This window comes from Octodon degus, unplaced genomic scaffold, assembly GCF_000260255.1.
Source record: "Octodon degus isolate 3935 unplaced genomic scaffold, OctDeg1.0 scaffold00016, whole genome shotgun sequence".
Classification (NCBI taxonomy): domain Eukaryota; kingdom Metazoa; phylum Chordata; class Mammalia; order Rodentia; family Octodontidae; genus Octodon; species Octodon degus.
The window spans coordinates 24491988-24505836 of NW_004524592.1; the positions used below are offsets into that span (position 1 = coordinate 24491988).

At 33.5% G+C, this 13849-nt stretch overlaps 1 protein-coding gene across 5 annotated transcripts in view; it reads left to right on the forward strand.

Annotated features, from left to right (window-relative positions):
* Tbck (TBC1 domain containing kinase) overlaps positions 1-13849 on the forward strand; it is a 214982-nt gene that overhangs the window by 106748 nt on the left and 94385 nt on the right. For all 5 annotated transcript variants that reach the window (XM_023710021.1, XM_023710017.1, XM_004626700.3 and 2 more), the window contains 5 exons: positions 2375-2437; positions 2958-3084; positions 4404-4454; positions 5913-5996; positions 11568-11653. In XM_023710021.1, coding sequence (XP_023565789.1) covers positions 2375-2437; positions 2958-3084; positions 4404-4454; positions 5913-5996; positions 11568-11653 — 411 coding nt within the window. The remainder of the gene's footprint in view (positions 1-2374; positions 2438-2957; positions 3085-4403; positions 4455-5912; positions 5997-11567; positions 11654-13849) is intronic.

Genomic DNA, 13849 nt, shown 5'->3' on the forward strand with positions numbered 1-13849 from the left:
TTTTTTGCGGAACCAGAGATTGAACTCAGATCCTTGCGTTTGCCAGTCAAGCGCTTATCCTACTGAGCCATCTCCCCGGCCCTATGCTAACTATTTTATATATACAGATACGTATGTTTTTTTTTACTGCAAAGTAGTCCTTCATTTATATCCCCCTTTTTTGTTTACTTTTGTCACAGATGGATATTCCATTGCCATTTATATACTGTAGTTGCATACATTCAGCAAAGTAGTCCAATATAGTTCAGTAGTCTGTAATAGTAGTGGATTATTCACATGACTGGCAATGTCAGAAGTTGTTTACTTGAGCCTTTTACTGCTCAGCATATTAATATGTCTTTTCTTTTTATACCTCATTTTTGTACTTTTCTGCTGTATGGTTAAGACAAAGGTAAAGCAACATTTATATAACAAAAAATGTAACTTGTATCTGCCAAGGTCAATCAAATCCCCTCAGGACTTACCCTGAAACCCTGTACAGCAGTTTGTAGATCTTTTGTCAGTGTCTGCCATGTGGATGAATCATGGCCATTGCTTGACCGGTATGCTCTCTATGAAAGCCTGAGAAAATTTTTTCTCTCCAGGTGACTCTCCTTAGGCACACTCTACTTCATTGATCACTTTCCTCTGTGGCTGCATAATCTCCTTGAACAGAAAATTTGGGACACCACTGAGTTACAGGATGTTACAGTACAGGTTCTATTGTGTCCTCAGTCCTCACTGAGGACTTGAAGGGCTAGGGCCAAAATGTTGCCTATCCTTGTAGCCCTTCTTTTTCTCTTAATTTTTTGGTCTTCAAACTTAAGTTGTTAACCCTCCAGAAGAGAAGCTTAATGATACTAGTATCCTAAATGAAAGAAATACATGCAAAGAATAGAATAGAAAATGTAATTAAAATTCATTAGATTTGTGCTGTTTAGTATTTTAATGGTGTTCACTGAAAATATCTTGATCTTTAAATTTAAAATCAGATTATTTCTGCACATCAGTTACAGAGAACAGTTCCAAGGTTAGAAAACTCTTTCAATTCAGTCTGTGCTTCAAAATCATTAACATAATTTTGTATCTTTTGTCACATTTACTTCACCTGGATCATGCTGCTGAGAAACATAGGTCTTCCACATTTTGCCCGTGGTCATAAAGAAAGGAGAGTTGTCATAGAATTATTAGGGCAGCTTATCATATAAATAAGAACTCTGGTGTGGTGCTAGAAATCATGATAATGGGCTAGATCCTTACCAGACTGCGTCATTTCCTAGTGATTTCTTTTCATCCCATCTTCCTATGTTCTTTTTTAGATATCTTTTGTGTGTGTGTGTGTGTGGAACCAGAAATTGAACTCAGGCCCTTGCACTTGCCAGGCAAGCACTTATTCTATTGAGCCATCTCCCTGGCCCCTTTTCTGAATATCTTTTACCTTTTTAGTTCCTACCATTTTTAATCCTTTTCCTCTTTCAGAAGAATTTCCTTTCTTCATTTCTGATTCTTTTGATGAAAGTCTAGAAGTACCTTTGAAATTAGCTGATTATTTTGTGAAAATATCTGCTGTTTCATTCCATATGACAGTGATTAATACTCAAGTACGAGCATACTTCTGTCAGGCTGTCCAAACCTCTCTTTTTTAGATTTCCCAAAGAAGTTGATATAGAAAATAATATACCAAATTCCTGGCTCTTTCTCTATCATAATGGAAAGATAGAAGAGTAAGGATGTTTTCATGTTTGGCACTATAGAACATGACCAAAATCTGAAGTATCTTAATCAAATATTTCTTCTGCAGCAGTGTAGCCAAGGAATATAATTGACCCTCTCAGTTTCAAGTTGTTCTATAATTATTATCCTGATAATGAACCAATATTTCTAGAACAATCTTATTTTTTGTTTTATTATGAACTTTAACAGAAATTTTTTATAGGATTACCTTCCACCACCAAAGTTTTATTATTTATAAGTTAACAATCAACAGAGAATAGAATTATGTTGTACTATATTCATTAGATAAGTAACTCACCCAAGACATTTACTTTTCGATGTGAATAATATAAGATCTATTTCCCCAACATGGCAAGTTGTCACTTATCGTAGGCCTTTATCACACATTGTCAAAATCTAATCATTTTTGAGTGCTGACATTGTGCATTTGATGTTTTTGATTTTAGGGCATTTTAAATCTTAGGTTTTCAGATTAGAGATGCTCAATCAGTAATTTTACAGATATGGTATTGTATTCCAAAATCAGTGAAAGTCCAAAATCTGAGTTATGTCTGTTATCACATATTTAGAACAGGGGTACTCAACAGGTGTTATCATTTTTATTAAACATATTTTTGTTAAATAAATAATGAAGTGACGTAATTTCTTTTCTTTTTTACAGGGAGCTATTCATGCTAAGTATGATGCAATTGATAAAGACACTCCAATTCCTACAGATAGACAAGTAAGATTGTCTTAAGCACTTGCCATAGTTCTGCCAAATATTTAAACTTTAGAAGACTATGTGCAATGTTCTTTTGTTCCATTATAAATACTCAACTTGTGCCAAATATTAAGATACCTGAAAGTGTTTGTAAATTATTGAATTATAATAGCACTATAAAGTACTTTAGGTCAAGTAACCTTAAAAAAATAACTGTACTTTTCACCTGAAAAATTTTCCTTTTATATAAGCCAAATTAGACCATATTTTAATACTATTTTAATGTAGTATATTAATTATATAGTAATAAATTGTATTAATGCATGCCTTTTTTTTAAAGTCTGTTCACCCTGATTAATCATGCATATGCCTTCTTTTTTAGTCCAGAAGATAAAACATTCAAGACTTTAGATACTAGGGTCATTCAGGGAAACTCTGAAGGTCACATTATATTCTATGCTCTTGTTATTTAGGGAATGTGGTTTCAGGATTTCTTAGAGATCAGTTTGTCATGGCTATTTGTTACTTTGCAATTTCATAGATTGAAGTGGATATCCCTCGTTGTCATCAATACGATGAACTTTTATCGTCACCTGAAGGCCATGCAAAGTTTAGGCGTGTATTGAAGGCGTGGGTGGTATCTCATCCTGATCTTGTGTATTGGCAAGGTAACTTTTTTATTATTAAGGCTTTTCTTGGAGTAGTGTTAGAGACTTACTGTGTGAGTGTCAGTTTCTGAAACTATCAACTATCTTTTGTTTTGAACAAAGTAAACATTAAAGCTCTGATTACTTTTTGAAAGGTTTATGAGAACGTTTTTTAAAATCTGTCTAAATCCCTAGCAGGTGTCATTTAAATATGTGATAGATAGATAGATTAAACGAATTACAATTATGTGACTAGGAAAGCAGGATATTTGGTACTTTTTAAAAAATTTATGGACACATTTGTGAGTTTATGCAAACAATAAATTTATGCAAGAAATAATTTGGTGCTATTTGAAAGTTTTTACTATTTAATGATTCCTTGTATGCTTTGCATAGTCTATTAGAAATTAAGCATGGAAGATCACCCTAAAGTGCTCATTTTGTTTATTGTCTTTTTAAATATTTTTTATTAGCATATTTGTAGTACCTAATGATTATATTCATGGTGGAGCTGGTATGTGTACATACACATCTTACTGTCTCTCTTCGTCTTCTAGTATATTAATGCTTTAGATCCTTGGTATTTCAGCTTTATTAACTTTTTGTAGAGGCTGCTGACCATCAAATCATGCATACAAGGCTTGCATGCAGGGAATGTACTCTACCGCTAAGCTACATTCTCAGCCCAAATGTCATTATTTTTATAGTCACCAGTAAGTTCATGAATGAGAAACCCATTGCACTCAGCCATTTTCTAGAATGTTTTGCTCTAAGCATATGGCACTATATTTAAATTTTCTATTTCTTAGTGGCCATACTTAATAAAATGAATGTAACATTTACTACCTTCTTACATTTCTCAAGTGTTCTGCATTATTTCAATTTAAAGGCATATGGATATTATTATCATTAAAATAATAGATCACTGTTTGCATTTTACTTCACCATATTTAATGGATTTTGTCCATAATCTCAAAGAGAAAAAAATATATAAGGCAAATCTCTTTCTAGAAGGAAAACATGTCTGAAGATGTTACACAATTGCCAGTTAAGGTCAGATGGGACCGTATTTTAACTCTTCTAACATTTTTACATATTTTATTGCTATGTTGCTCTTTACCTTACATAAATATTGGTAATAAGTGATTTTTTGGGACATAAACTGTGTTCATACACTATTACTTATCTTCACAATAATTCATGAAAACGTACATGTCTTGGTGACTAACGCTTGTAGTGCCCCTCTACCTAGAGGCAGTGCAGAGAACTGAGTAGGTACATACCTGCAGGCCTGCTGGGTTGCATTTGTTTGACTCTTTCTCCCAACTTCTCTGCATCAGGTCTTGACTCACTATGTGCTCCATTCCTGTACCTAAATTTCAATAATGAAGGTAAGCCTCTTTATCACTTAAAGAATTATTACACCTTATATTCTAAAATATTTGAACTTATGGTTTGTACACTTACCAATGCTGTAAAATTTTACGAATTAGTAATTTAGATTCATTTTCAAGGATATGAAGAACTAGTTTGTTCCTAGAGTACCCATTATGACAAGGGATTTGGTGGGAGTTACAGTGATTATTCTAAATTCATTTACCTACTTTCCTGGCCATTTTTATGAAACCTGAGAGAGGTTTCTCACTTTCTTAGAGTATAGTTTTAGTATACTGTGTTTAAAATAAATAATGTGAAAATATATCAGTGTTTACTGCATCTCTTAAATCTTACTTCTTGAAAACTTACTATTTCAAGTATACTGCTCTGGTAAAGACTTTTTACTCTCCTTTCTGAATGTATGCACACATTTTGTATTTTAGGAAACCTATCTTGAGTCTATTTTATGTTCTGATTACACATACATTAATGTTACAACCCTTCTTTGACAACTTTTTGTTAATGACAGGTTTTTGTGTTTTGTGCTTCTGTTACAGTATTTTTGTAGTGAAATTTAATATATATTTGTTAAATTAAATTGACTGAGATTCCAAATCTTTAACAATATCACATATAGCACATAGAACTATTTATAACATTAAGTAGAGATAGCATAGCTCCAGAGAACTAAAACCTTATTCTTTGAATGATTTTTTTAAAGGTACTGTTCATTGATATACTCATTAATATAAAATTGGGCTTTTGTTGTATTTAGACAAAGCCAAGTAGCATTTATATTGACTGAAGAGCAGTAAGTAGTCTGTATTTCAGAGGACAGGTTATAACTAGTATTCCTAAAGTAAGTGTTCTGTGACTCCTATTTCCATCAGCATCAATTAAGATTATGAAGTTTTACAGCACATTAATAATGATCATGTTGGGCTGGCAAGATAGGTAGGTGGACTAGTGACTGCATAGGAAAGTGTAGCACCCAAGGTTTGATCCCTGGCACCATGTGCCATGCCAGGCCCGTCCCTGGTCACACTGAGCCGGCCACACAGAGCTGGGCATCTAGACTAGGCGTGGTAGCACACGCCTGTAATCCCGGCACTGAGGAGGCTGAAAACAGGAGGATCACTATGAGTCTGAGCTGCATAGTGAGACCCTGCGTGGTAAGACCAAATACGTAAAATAATAATAATAATGATGATCATGTTTAGAAATTTTTTAAAAAGTTAAAGTAACAAAGGTTTTTATTATTGGGAAATAATTATTGTCACAGTGATTATTATCTTTTGTAGTCTAAATATTTTCTGCTTTAAAGAGGTTTTTCTTTTTGCTTTAAGTTTATGTCCTCAGAACTTACCTCCATAACTACAGTTTAATAATAGACTCGATGAATGTATGCTGAATGAATGAATGAAAGCCAGTCATTTCCCCAGTCACCAATTTTTTGTCTCATTCTTCTTTAGCCCTGGCTTATGCGTGTATGTCTGCTTTTATTCCCAAATATCTATATAACTTCTTCTTAAAAGACAACTCACATGTAATACAAGGTAAGCACATATCTTTTCTTGTCCTTTTACAGGAATAATACCTAACCAATACTCAGTTAAATTGTGACTTTGACCAAATGAAATATGGTAATGGTGCATTCCTAAAACTCATGGAGAAAATTCAGAAAAATCTAGTCTTCTCCACAGCCCACCACAAAATATGTTTTTCCTAATGACTGTTTAATTTCTGACAATTTAACTCAAATGCAAAAATTTTAGAAAATAAGAGGCTGCTGTTCTCTCTCTCACGATGAAAATTGCCCACAAAAAGTTTACCCCTGTAGTAAGCCATAGTGAATTAGTAAAAAGTTTAAATGTTAATTGCATATTAAAAACACTTTTCATTCATCTCATTCCCAGAACTTAAACACTTAGAATATGCTCCTTTTATTTCCTTAATTCATTCCTTCTCCTTCAGAGTCCAAGTTACAGCATAAAATATTTGTAAATTCATTTGGGCTGACTTTAGCTGCATGCAAATTTGTAATAAAATATTCTGGGTTCCATTTTGGAAATAGTATGACAAATTAGTAATATACAGTTTTGAATTTTAGAAAGGCTTCAGATTTAAGCTTTCATGCTTCTCATATAGTATTGGACAAAAATTTATTTATTTATTTATTTATTTTTGTATTTTAGGGAAAGGTCTACAAGGGTGTTCAGGGTCTCACTACCAGATCTGACTTTTAGTGATTTGCCTGTTTACAGCCTCCCAAGAGCTGGGATTACAGGCGCACACCACCACGCCCAGTCTCAATCGTCCTCTCAGCACACTCCAGGGCTGGGGCCAGCATGGCAGGCCTAGGGATTTAACTCTCAGCCCCTGCACCTGCTTGCAGGCACTTTATTCTGCTGAACTATTTGGCTGGCCCAAAAATTTAAGTTTAAAACTGAATAGGTCTCATTATCCTTCTATTTAAAATTTTAAAAGGTTATTATAAAGATTAAATGTAGTAAATAACTTAAATTCTGGGTACATAAGAGCATTCAGTAAGTACTATTGTTTCTTAATGTTCATGTTCCTATTATTACTAGTTTTTGCTAATACCATTGTTATGGCATTTCATGCTATTTTTGTATTTCTTCAATAAGATACTAAATATTTTAAGAACAGGGAATTTCTCTGTAGGTTTGTATTTCTTTTGAAACAGAATGCAGAGCTCTTCAGATCGTGTTCCATTTACCATTTTAGTAACTTATCAGATACATCCTTGACTTTGAGTCTACTTTTTGCTTTGATATCTTATAATTAAAGAGGAAAGTGATTTATAGGAAGGAAGTTGATTTTTGCTTACAGATTAATAAGACTCTGGAACTGTGAATCTTATTATGTTGCTTTTATAGCTAAGCTTCAGGAATCATGCAGCAGCCACTTCAGAGACTTTTCTAAGCCATGCCCTATAGAGTGGTCTTACATCTTGTTACTGTGGATACTGATTCTCCATATTCTTTACTTGTTCTTGGTTTCCTTATGGACTTTATCAGTGATGTTATATAGAATCGACAGTGTCCACTTCAGTCCAGTAATACCAAAATGGGAAGTTCTAATAACACCTTGGATCATACTAGAAGTTAAAAAAATTGTACAACATAAAAAAAAATCTGTTAAATAGTGACAAAGACAAACTGAAAATTAAAGGTAGAAAATAATCAAGTTAGTATTTGTGCAGGATTAGCATAATTTGTTAATCTTCAGTTAAATATATAAGCAGTATAATGTTATTTTTGAAGCTAATGTGAAACAGTAATGTTTACTGAGACTTTCACCTGTAAAAACCTGGCCATCATTCTTTTTTAAATTTGTCATTCACCTATTAAAGCATAGTGCCTAGTCAGATTCCTATACTTTAGAAAGATGAAAGTATTGGGAATATTCAAATAAGTAGTGAAAATAGGATTTATCAAATGAGCCAGACTATTTATTAGATGGCTAATGAATAACTCTCAGAAGGTCATAATAGTTGTCTTCTGTGATTCTAATTTCTATTTTTAATATGTTTTTGTTGTTGTTGTTGTTGCTTTTTGTTTTGTTTTGCTTTGTTTGTGGTACCAGCCATCAAATTTGGGACCTTGTGCTTACAAAGCAGGCACGTAAGCCACTGAGCTACCTCTCCAGCCCTCTGATTTTTGTTTTGACCCCACATATTCCTATTTAAAATGCAGAATTTATTTGCCTCTTTACATTTTCATTTTCTGTTGTTTCATGTATTGATAATGAATTCTCAACAAATAAGACAAGTCTTCATGCTTTTTTGCTATATATACCCTTCTCTAAGACACTTAAAAGACTTACAGATAAGGAGGACAAGTTCTTGTTTGGCTTATAAAAATAGAAGAGAAACTATAGTATAATATAATAATTTAGGAGAGATTTGTCAAAAAGGCAGAAAATATTTTATAAGGATAACTTATTTTCATTTTATATCTGCAGAATTTTGAAAGTATAAGAAATTATTAAAATGCAAAACCTTATATTAGATATGATTTTGTACAATAGGAGAAATTTCATAAAATTCTTGATTTTTTAGAAAGAAAAATGGCATTGGGCTGGACCTGGTGGCACATTCCTGTGACCCCAACACTGAGGAGGCTGAGGCAGGAGAAAAGTGTATAATGAGACCCTGTCTCAAAAAAAAAAAAAAAAAAGGTGTTTACTTTTATATAAGTAAAATAATAGGCTTGAGAGTACTATTTTTGAGATTAATACTCTAGATTAATGTTTTCATCTTATAGTATCAATCACAGTTTTAATGATTTAACAACATTTTAATGTCTCCTTAAAGAGTCAGTGGTGATGCTACATCCAAGGAATCCTATGGGGCTTTTTTAGTTGGTTGGTTGGTTGATGGGTGGGTTGGTTTTTGAACACTGGTCTGTTTTTGTATAACTACCCTTCAATTCTTTCAGTTTTATTTACAAATTGAAGGATGTAAGCATTTTACAATTTTGGAAATTTACTCCAGGGGAGTTTTAAGTGCTTCGCTGAAATAATTTAGAATGCAATGTGATGTTAATTTCATAGCTTCTGTTGTATCCCCCATTCAGAACAAAAGCCTACTAAGATGCCATACTCTTTCTCATGTGAAAGCTTGTGCTGTACAACTGTAACATGTCAGCTTTATAAATCATATTTACATATATGAAGTAACATAATCCACGAGAAAACATACAGTGTATCTCTGTATGAATATGTAGCTATAACATGAAACCAGCTATCAGTGTTTGGCAGGATATATAGAAAATGTTTTAAAATGAATTCTGTATCTTCAGTACATCATTAATTAACCATGTAAATCCACATAGTAATTAATTTTATTAGGTTCAAATAAGAATGATTCTTAATAAATGGGAGCAGAGCTATGGAGAATTGCTTGAGGCATAAATTTCTACTGTAGAAGTTAGAAGTTAGTAATTATGTGCTGATCAGTGTACAGGGGGATGCCTGTAATGGCTGAGGTTAGAAACCTTTGCCTTCTGTGTAATTGGCTATAAACACACCCTCACTAATTGGAAGGAAAAAGCAAGTTAAACCCAGAAGTTACCCAGAGCCTTCATGCAAATACTGATCTTTACTTTGATTTGTACCTCTTAGAGCTGATAGAATCTTAGAGAGGATAAGGTAAGACAGTGGGCAGAGAGAGTGAACTCTGATGTAGTGGAAGGAACAGTAAACCAGGAAGAGGTCTTAATTGAGTGCCCATTTTTATCCAGCATGAACAGGATACACACATGTCAGGAGGGTGACTTGCTTTTATCACTGGATGGAAGGCAGGCCTCCTTTTCCTTTCCTTTTGGCCTGAAGTTCTTTTTTTTTTTTTTCAAAATTTTATTGATAAACAGATAGCAATGAGACAGTTTCAAATCAAATCGGAAGTACAGTTTCAACAAATAACACACTGCATATATTCTTCTTAATGGTTAATTGCTGTACAAGATGCGGACTTGAGATCCTATTTACAAACACCATTAGAACAAATCATTCTATTCATTAAGAGAATGAAACTATATATCTATCCTAACCACTTTGAACACACAGATACAAAATGGACATTCATCGGTATACCCCATTTTTTCTAAGTTCCGTTATTGAATATTATAGGTGTATAAACTCAGCAAAATATTCTAAAAGAGTCCAGTAGCCCATAATAGCATTGAGTCTTCTGTTTAACTGGCAATGTCAGAAATTATTGACCTGAGTCCCCCACAGCTCAACATAACAACATTGGCCTGAAGTTCTTGTCTGTAAGCTATATGATATTGCCAACAGGCAAATAATATGAAAATGAATGTGAACCAAAGTTTTAGTTGAGAAAAGTAGATGTGATATGTACCAACATTCTGTGATGAATATATTCATTGTAAATCACGAACAGGTATTAATGATAAAATAGAAATATTTCTAAAAATTTTTATCTCCCTTCCCCAAGATAAGCCTACTTATAATAACGTATTGTAAAAGTGTAGTACCTTTTTTGAAATATTAAAAATTGTAAACTTGTCCCACTGTGGTGGTACACAGCTGTAATTCTAGCACTCAGGAGGCTGAGGCAGGAGGTTCCCCCAAATAATCAAGGCCACTTTGTGCTACCTAGTGAATTTAAGGCCAGTTGAAATTATATAGTACAACTTTTTCTTAAAAAAAAAAAAAAAGAGAAACAAATAAACCTATAAACTAAAAAGGTAAGGCAAAAAATATTTTGGAGGTTATTTTCATCAAATAATTGGCTTGAAAAATAGATACTAATTTTTGAAGGAAAGTTGAGGTTATTAAGTGAAAACTTTCATTGAGTTGTGTTTTCAATTTCAAAAGAAACATTAAAGTATATATTTTTGTTTCTTTAATGAGTAGTACAGTGGTTTCTTGCACTAACAGAGACTGTTACCACTATCTTGGTTAGATTAGTGTCCAGCAAATAAATTGGTTAATTATATTAAGTTACTGAAAGACTGAAGAAAATGAGGATCTATTGCTCACATTCCAACTGAACCCTGTGAATTAGGATTGGGTTATTATAAACATAAGATACTTTTAATTGGCTGCTGTATGCCTACTTTCTGATTAATGTGATATTAATTCTCATTGCTAAATAAGTCAAATGTAGAGTCATAGATGAAAATACATTAAAATAGGAACAGATGCCTAGATCTATAATATAAACAAATTTGAAGCATAAGAATTCTACTTGTGACTGCTTATAAATGTTGTTTCTTATTTAAAGATTTGTTATACTTTCTAAATATTCAACAAATGTGAAATAGATTGATATTATGATAGAAAATATATTTGCAGAATTTAATAAAACATTCATGATTAATATAATTTGTGACTCAAGAAATACACTGATAGTTCTGAAGACTGAAAATAAGTTATGGCATAGTTGCTTAACATATTTGTTTAATAATCAGGAGTTAGTGAATAAAGTAGGAAAAAAGAAAAGTAATTATCAAAGTATGTTTTCTGCATGGAGAAATTAAATCTGATTCACAGTGTAAATTAAAATGTATCTGCATTTTATGTCTTGGAGTTAATTTGTCAGGATGACGAATGTCTGAATCTTTGTTGCTGTGCAGAGTACCTGACCGTGTTCTCCCAGATGATTGCATTCCACGACCCTGAGCTGAGCAATCACCTCAACGAGATCGGCTTCATTCCAGATGTAAGCCCTCTGTGCACTGCACAGCAGAAGGAAGCAGATCTGTGTGTGAGCAGGCTGTCGCTGCTAACAGCAGCCCGTGTTTGTGTGCTTATCTTGCATATTCTTGCTTTAATTAAGTAAAGGGAAAGGATCTTATTTTTCTCAACATATTCACTCCTCTCAAGATTGTTTTGAAAAATTCATTAGTGAGAGTGTTGTATTAAACTATTTTGTACAGGGCTTTCACTTGGGTTTTATGATAGTCAGGTCTGATTATAAAGAAATAGAAAATGTATTCTTAGGTGAGTCCTGTGTAGCTTTGCTTGGATTTTGCTTGCTGTATTGCTGTGCTGTGCAGCTTTGCCAGACTTTGGTGACCTCGTCGCTTCTTTATGTCAGGCTAAACATCAAAGTTGACTTAGAAAGATTTGCAAGGAGTGACTTAACTGTTTACTGAATTTGCGATTTGTGAAATGGTATTGTCACAGCCTCAGGTTGTAGAATTAACATATATTAAAACATCAAATTGTGTGCCAAAAATACAGTTATTTATCAATTAAAAATAAGAAAAGTGAAAAAATAATTACAAAGGATATAAAGCCAACAAGATAGCTCAGCAGACTAAGTGCCTGCTTAGGCAAGCACAGGGACCAGGGTTCAATCCCTGACACCATAGGCCTTGCTAGCCCCACCTCCAGACATGCAGAGCCTGCCACTGAGACTGGGCGTGGTGGCGCATGCCTATAATCCCAGCACTGGAGAGGCGAAAACAGGAGGATCACTATGAGTCCAAACTGTGTAATAAGACCCTGTACCAAATACATTTAAAAAGAAAAACAAAGGTTACATATTTGAGAAGACTGAAGTTGATAAAGATTTAAGGGACTCTTCTGTGTTATTTTTATACTTCTAATTTTTTAACATTGAATGCAAAAATATTAACTAGCAATTTTTAAAACATTTCTGTTTCAGTGAGTTGGTCCTCAAATCTGCTGACAATATAAAAACCAGTGAGACTATTTTAATATCTAATTGCAGGCAAAGTTGGTGTTTTTAAGGTAGAGAGTGTTGACAGTATTGACAGAGTGGTATGATGAAATGGAGAATTTTTCTAACATGTTTCTATAAGTTACATATTTTTATTTACATTTCATTAGTATTACAGCAGCCTTTCTTTTTTCCCTTGATTCATTTAATTTTCTACTTTTAAAGTAATTGTTGAGGAAACTGTGCCTCTAGCAAGAACATAAGCTAGGATTCATCAAAAGAAGAGTGGGTACTTTGATGAGGGCCTAAACTACACCTACTCAAGAAGTAATCCTATCAAAGTCGGCCTTCGTTAATCTCCCATCTCTGAAATGCAGGCTTCCGTTTCAGGAGAGATTGCAATTTCTGGCTCCTTTCCATTTGCTATGGGTCACAGAACTCTGAACGCCAAGCACTGCTGAAATAGCTAGGAATATTGTACACTGATGTGATGCTTAGATTATGATGTCATGGTAGTTATTCCATTTGCATATAAATAGAGTGAGTAATGTATGTTTGGCAAAATTGGAGCCAGAATGATTTTTATCATCTTTGGCTTGATGTGTTTTTGCTTCTGAAAGTGTAGTAAATCCTTAAAGTGAGAATAAGGGTATTTTTTTTTTTATTCTTAAGGGATTTTTTCCTGAAGTGCTAAGAGTGGCATTCAGCTTGCAAAATATGAAAAGTTGTCAGGGGACCATTAGAAGAAATGATAGGGTGATACGTATTTCAGTGTTGTATGTGCCTTTTGAACCTAGTATTTCACCGAAGCTGGTAGAGTATGTGACATGCTGGCAAAACCATTTTTATTTAACTGTAATCTGAAAGGACTTTTATATTATTTTCTCCTTCCATAAATGTTTGTTACTGTAATTTTTTAAAATTTATATTCAGGTGGGATTATATATTCAGTTAGGCTTATTCACAGAAAACGTGAAAGTAAAATTTAGAAATATGTGTTTGTTCATTATTTGGTTTTGGCCTTTGCACTGTTACTTTAAATAGTATTGTAGGCTGGAGGGATGGCTCAATTGGCTCAATTGGTAGAATGTTTTATTGAACAGGCATGAAGCTCTAGCTTTTAGGGGCCAGAGAGACAGCTCAGGGGCATAAGCATCTACCTGGTAAACACAAAATCTTGAGTTGGACCCCTAGTACCAAAAATAAATGCAAAAAAAAGCTTCAGATTTG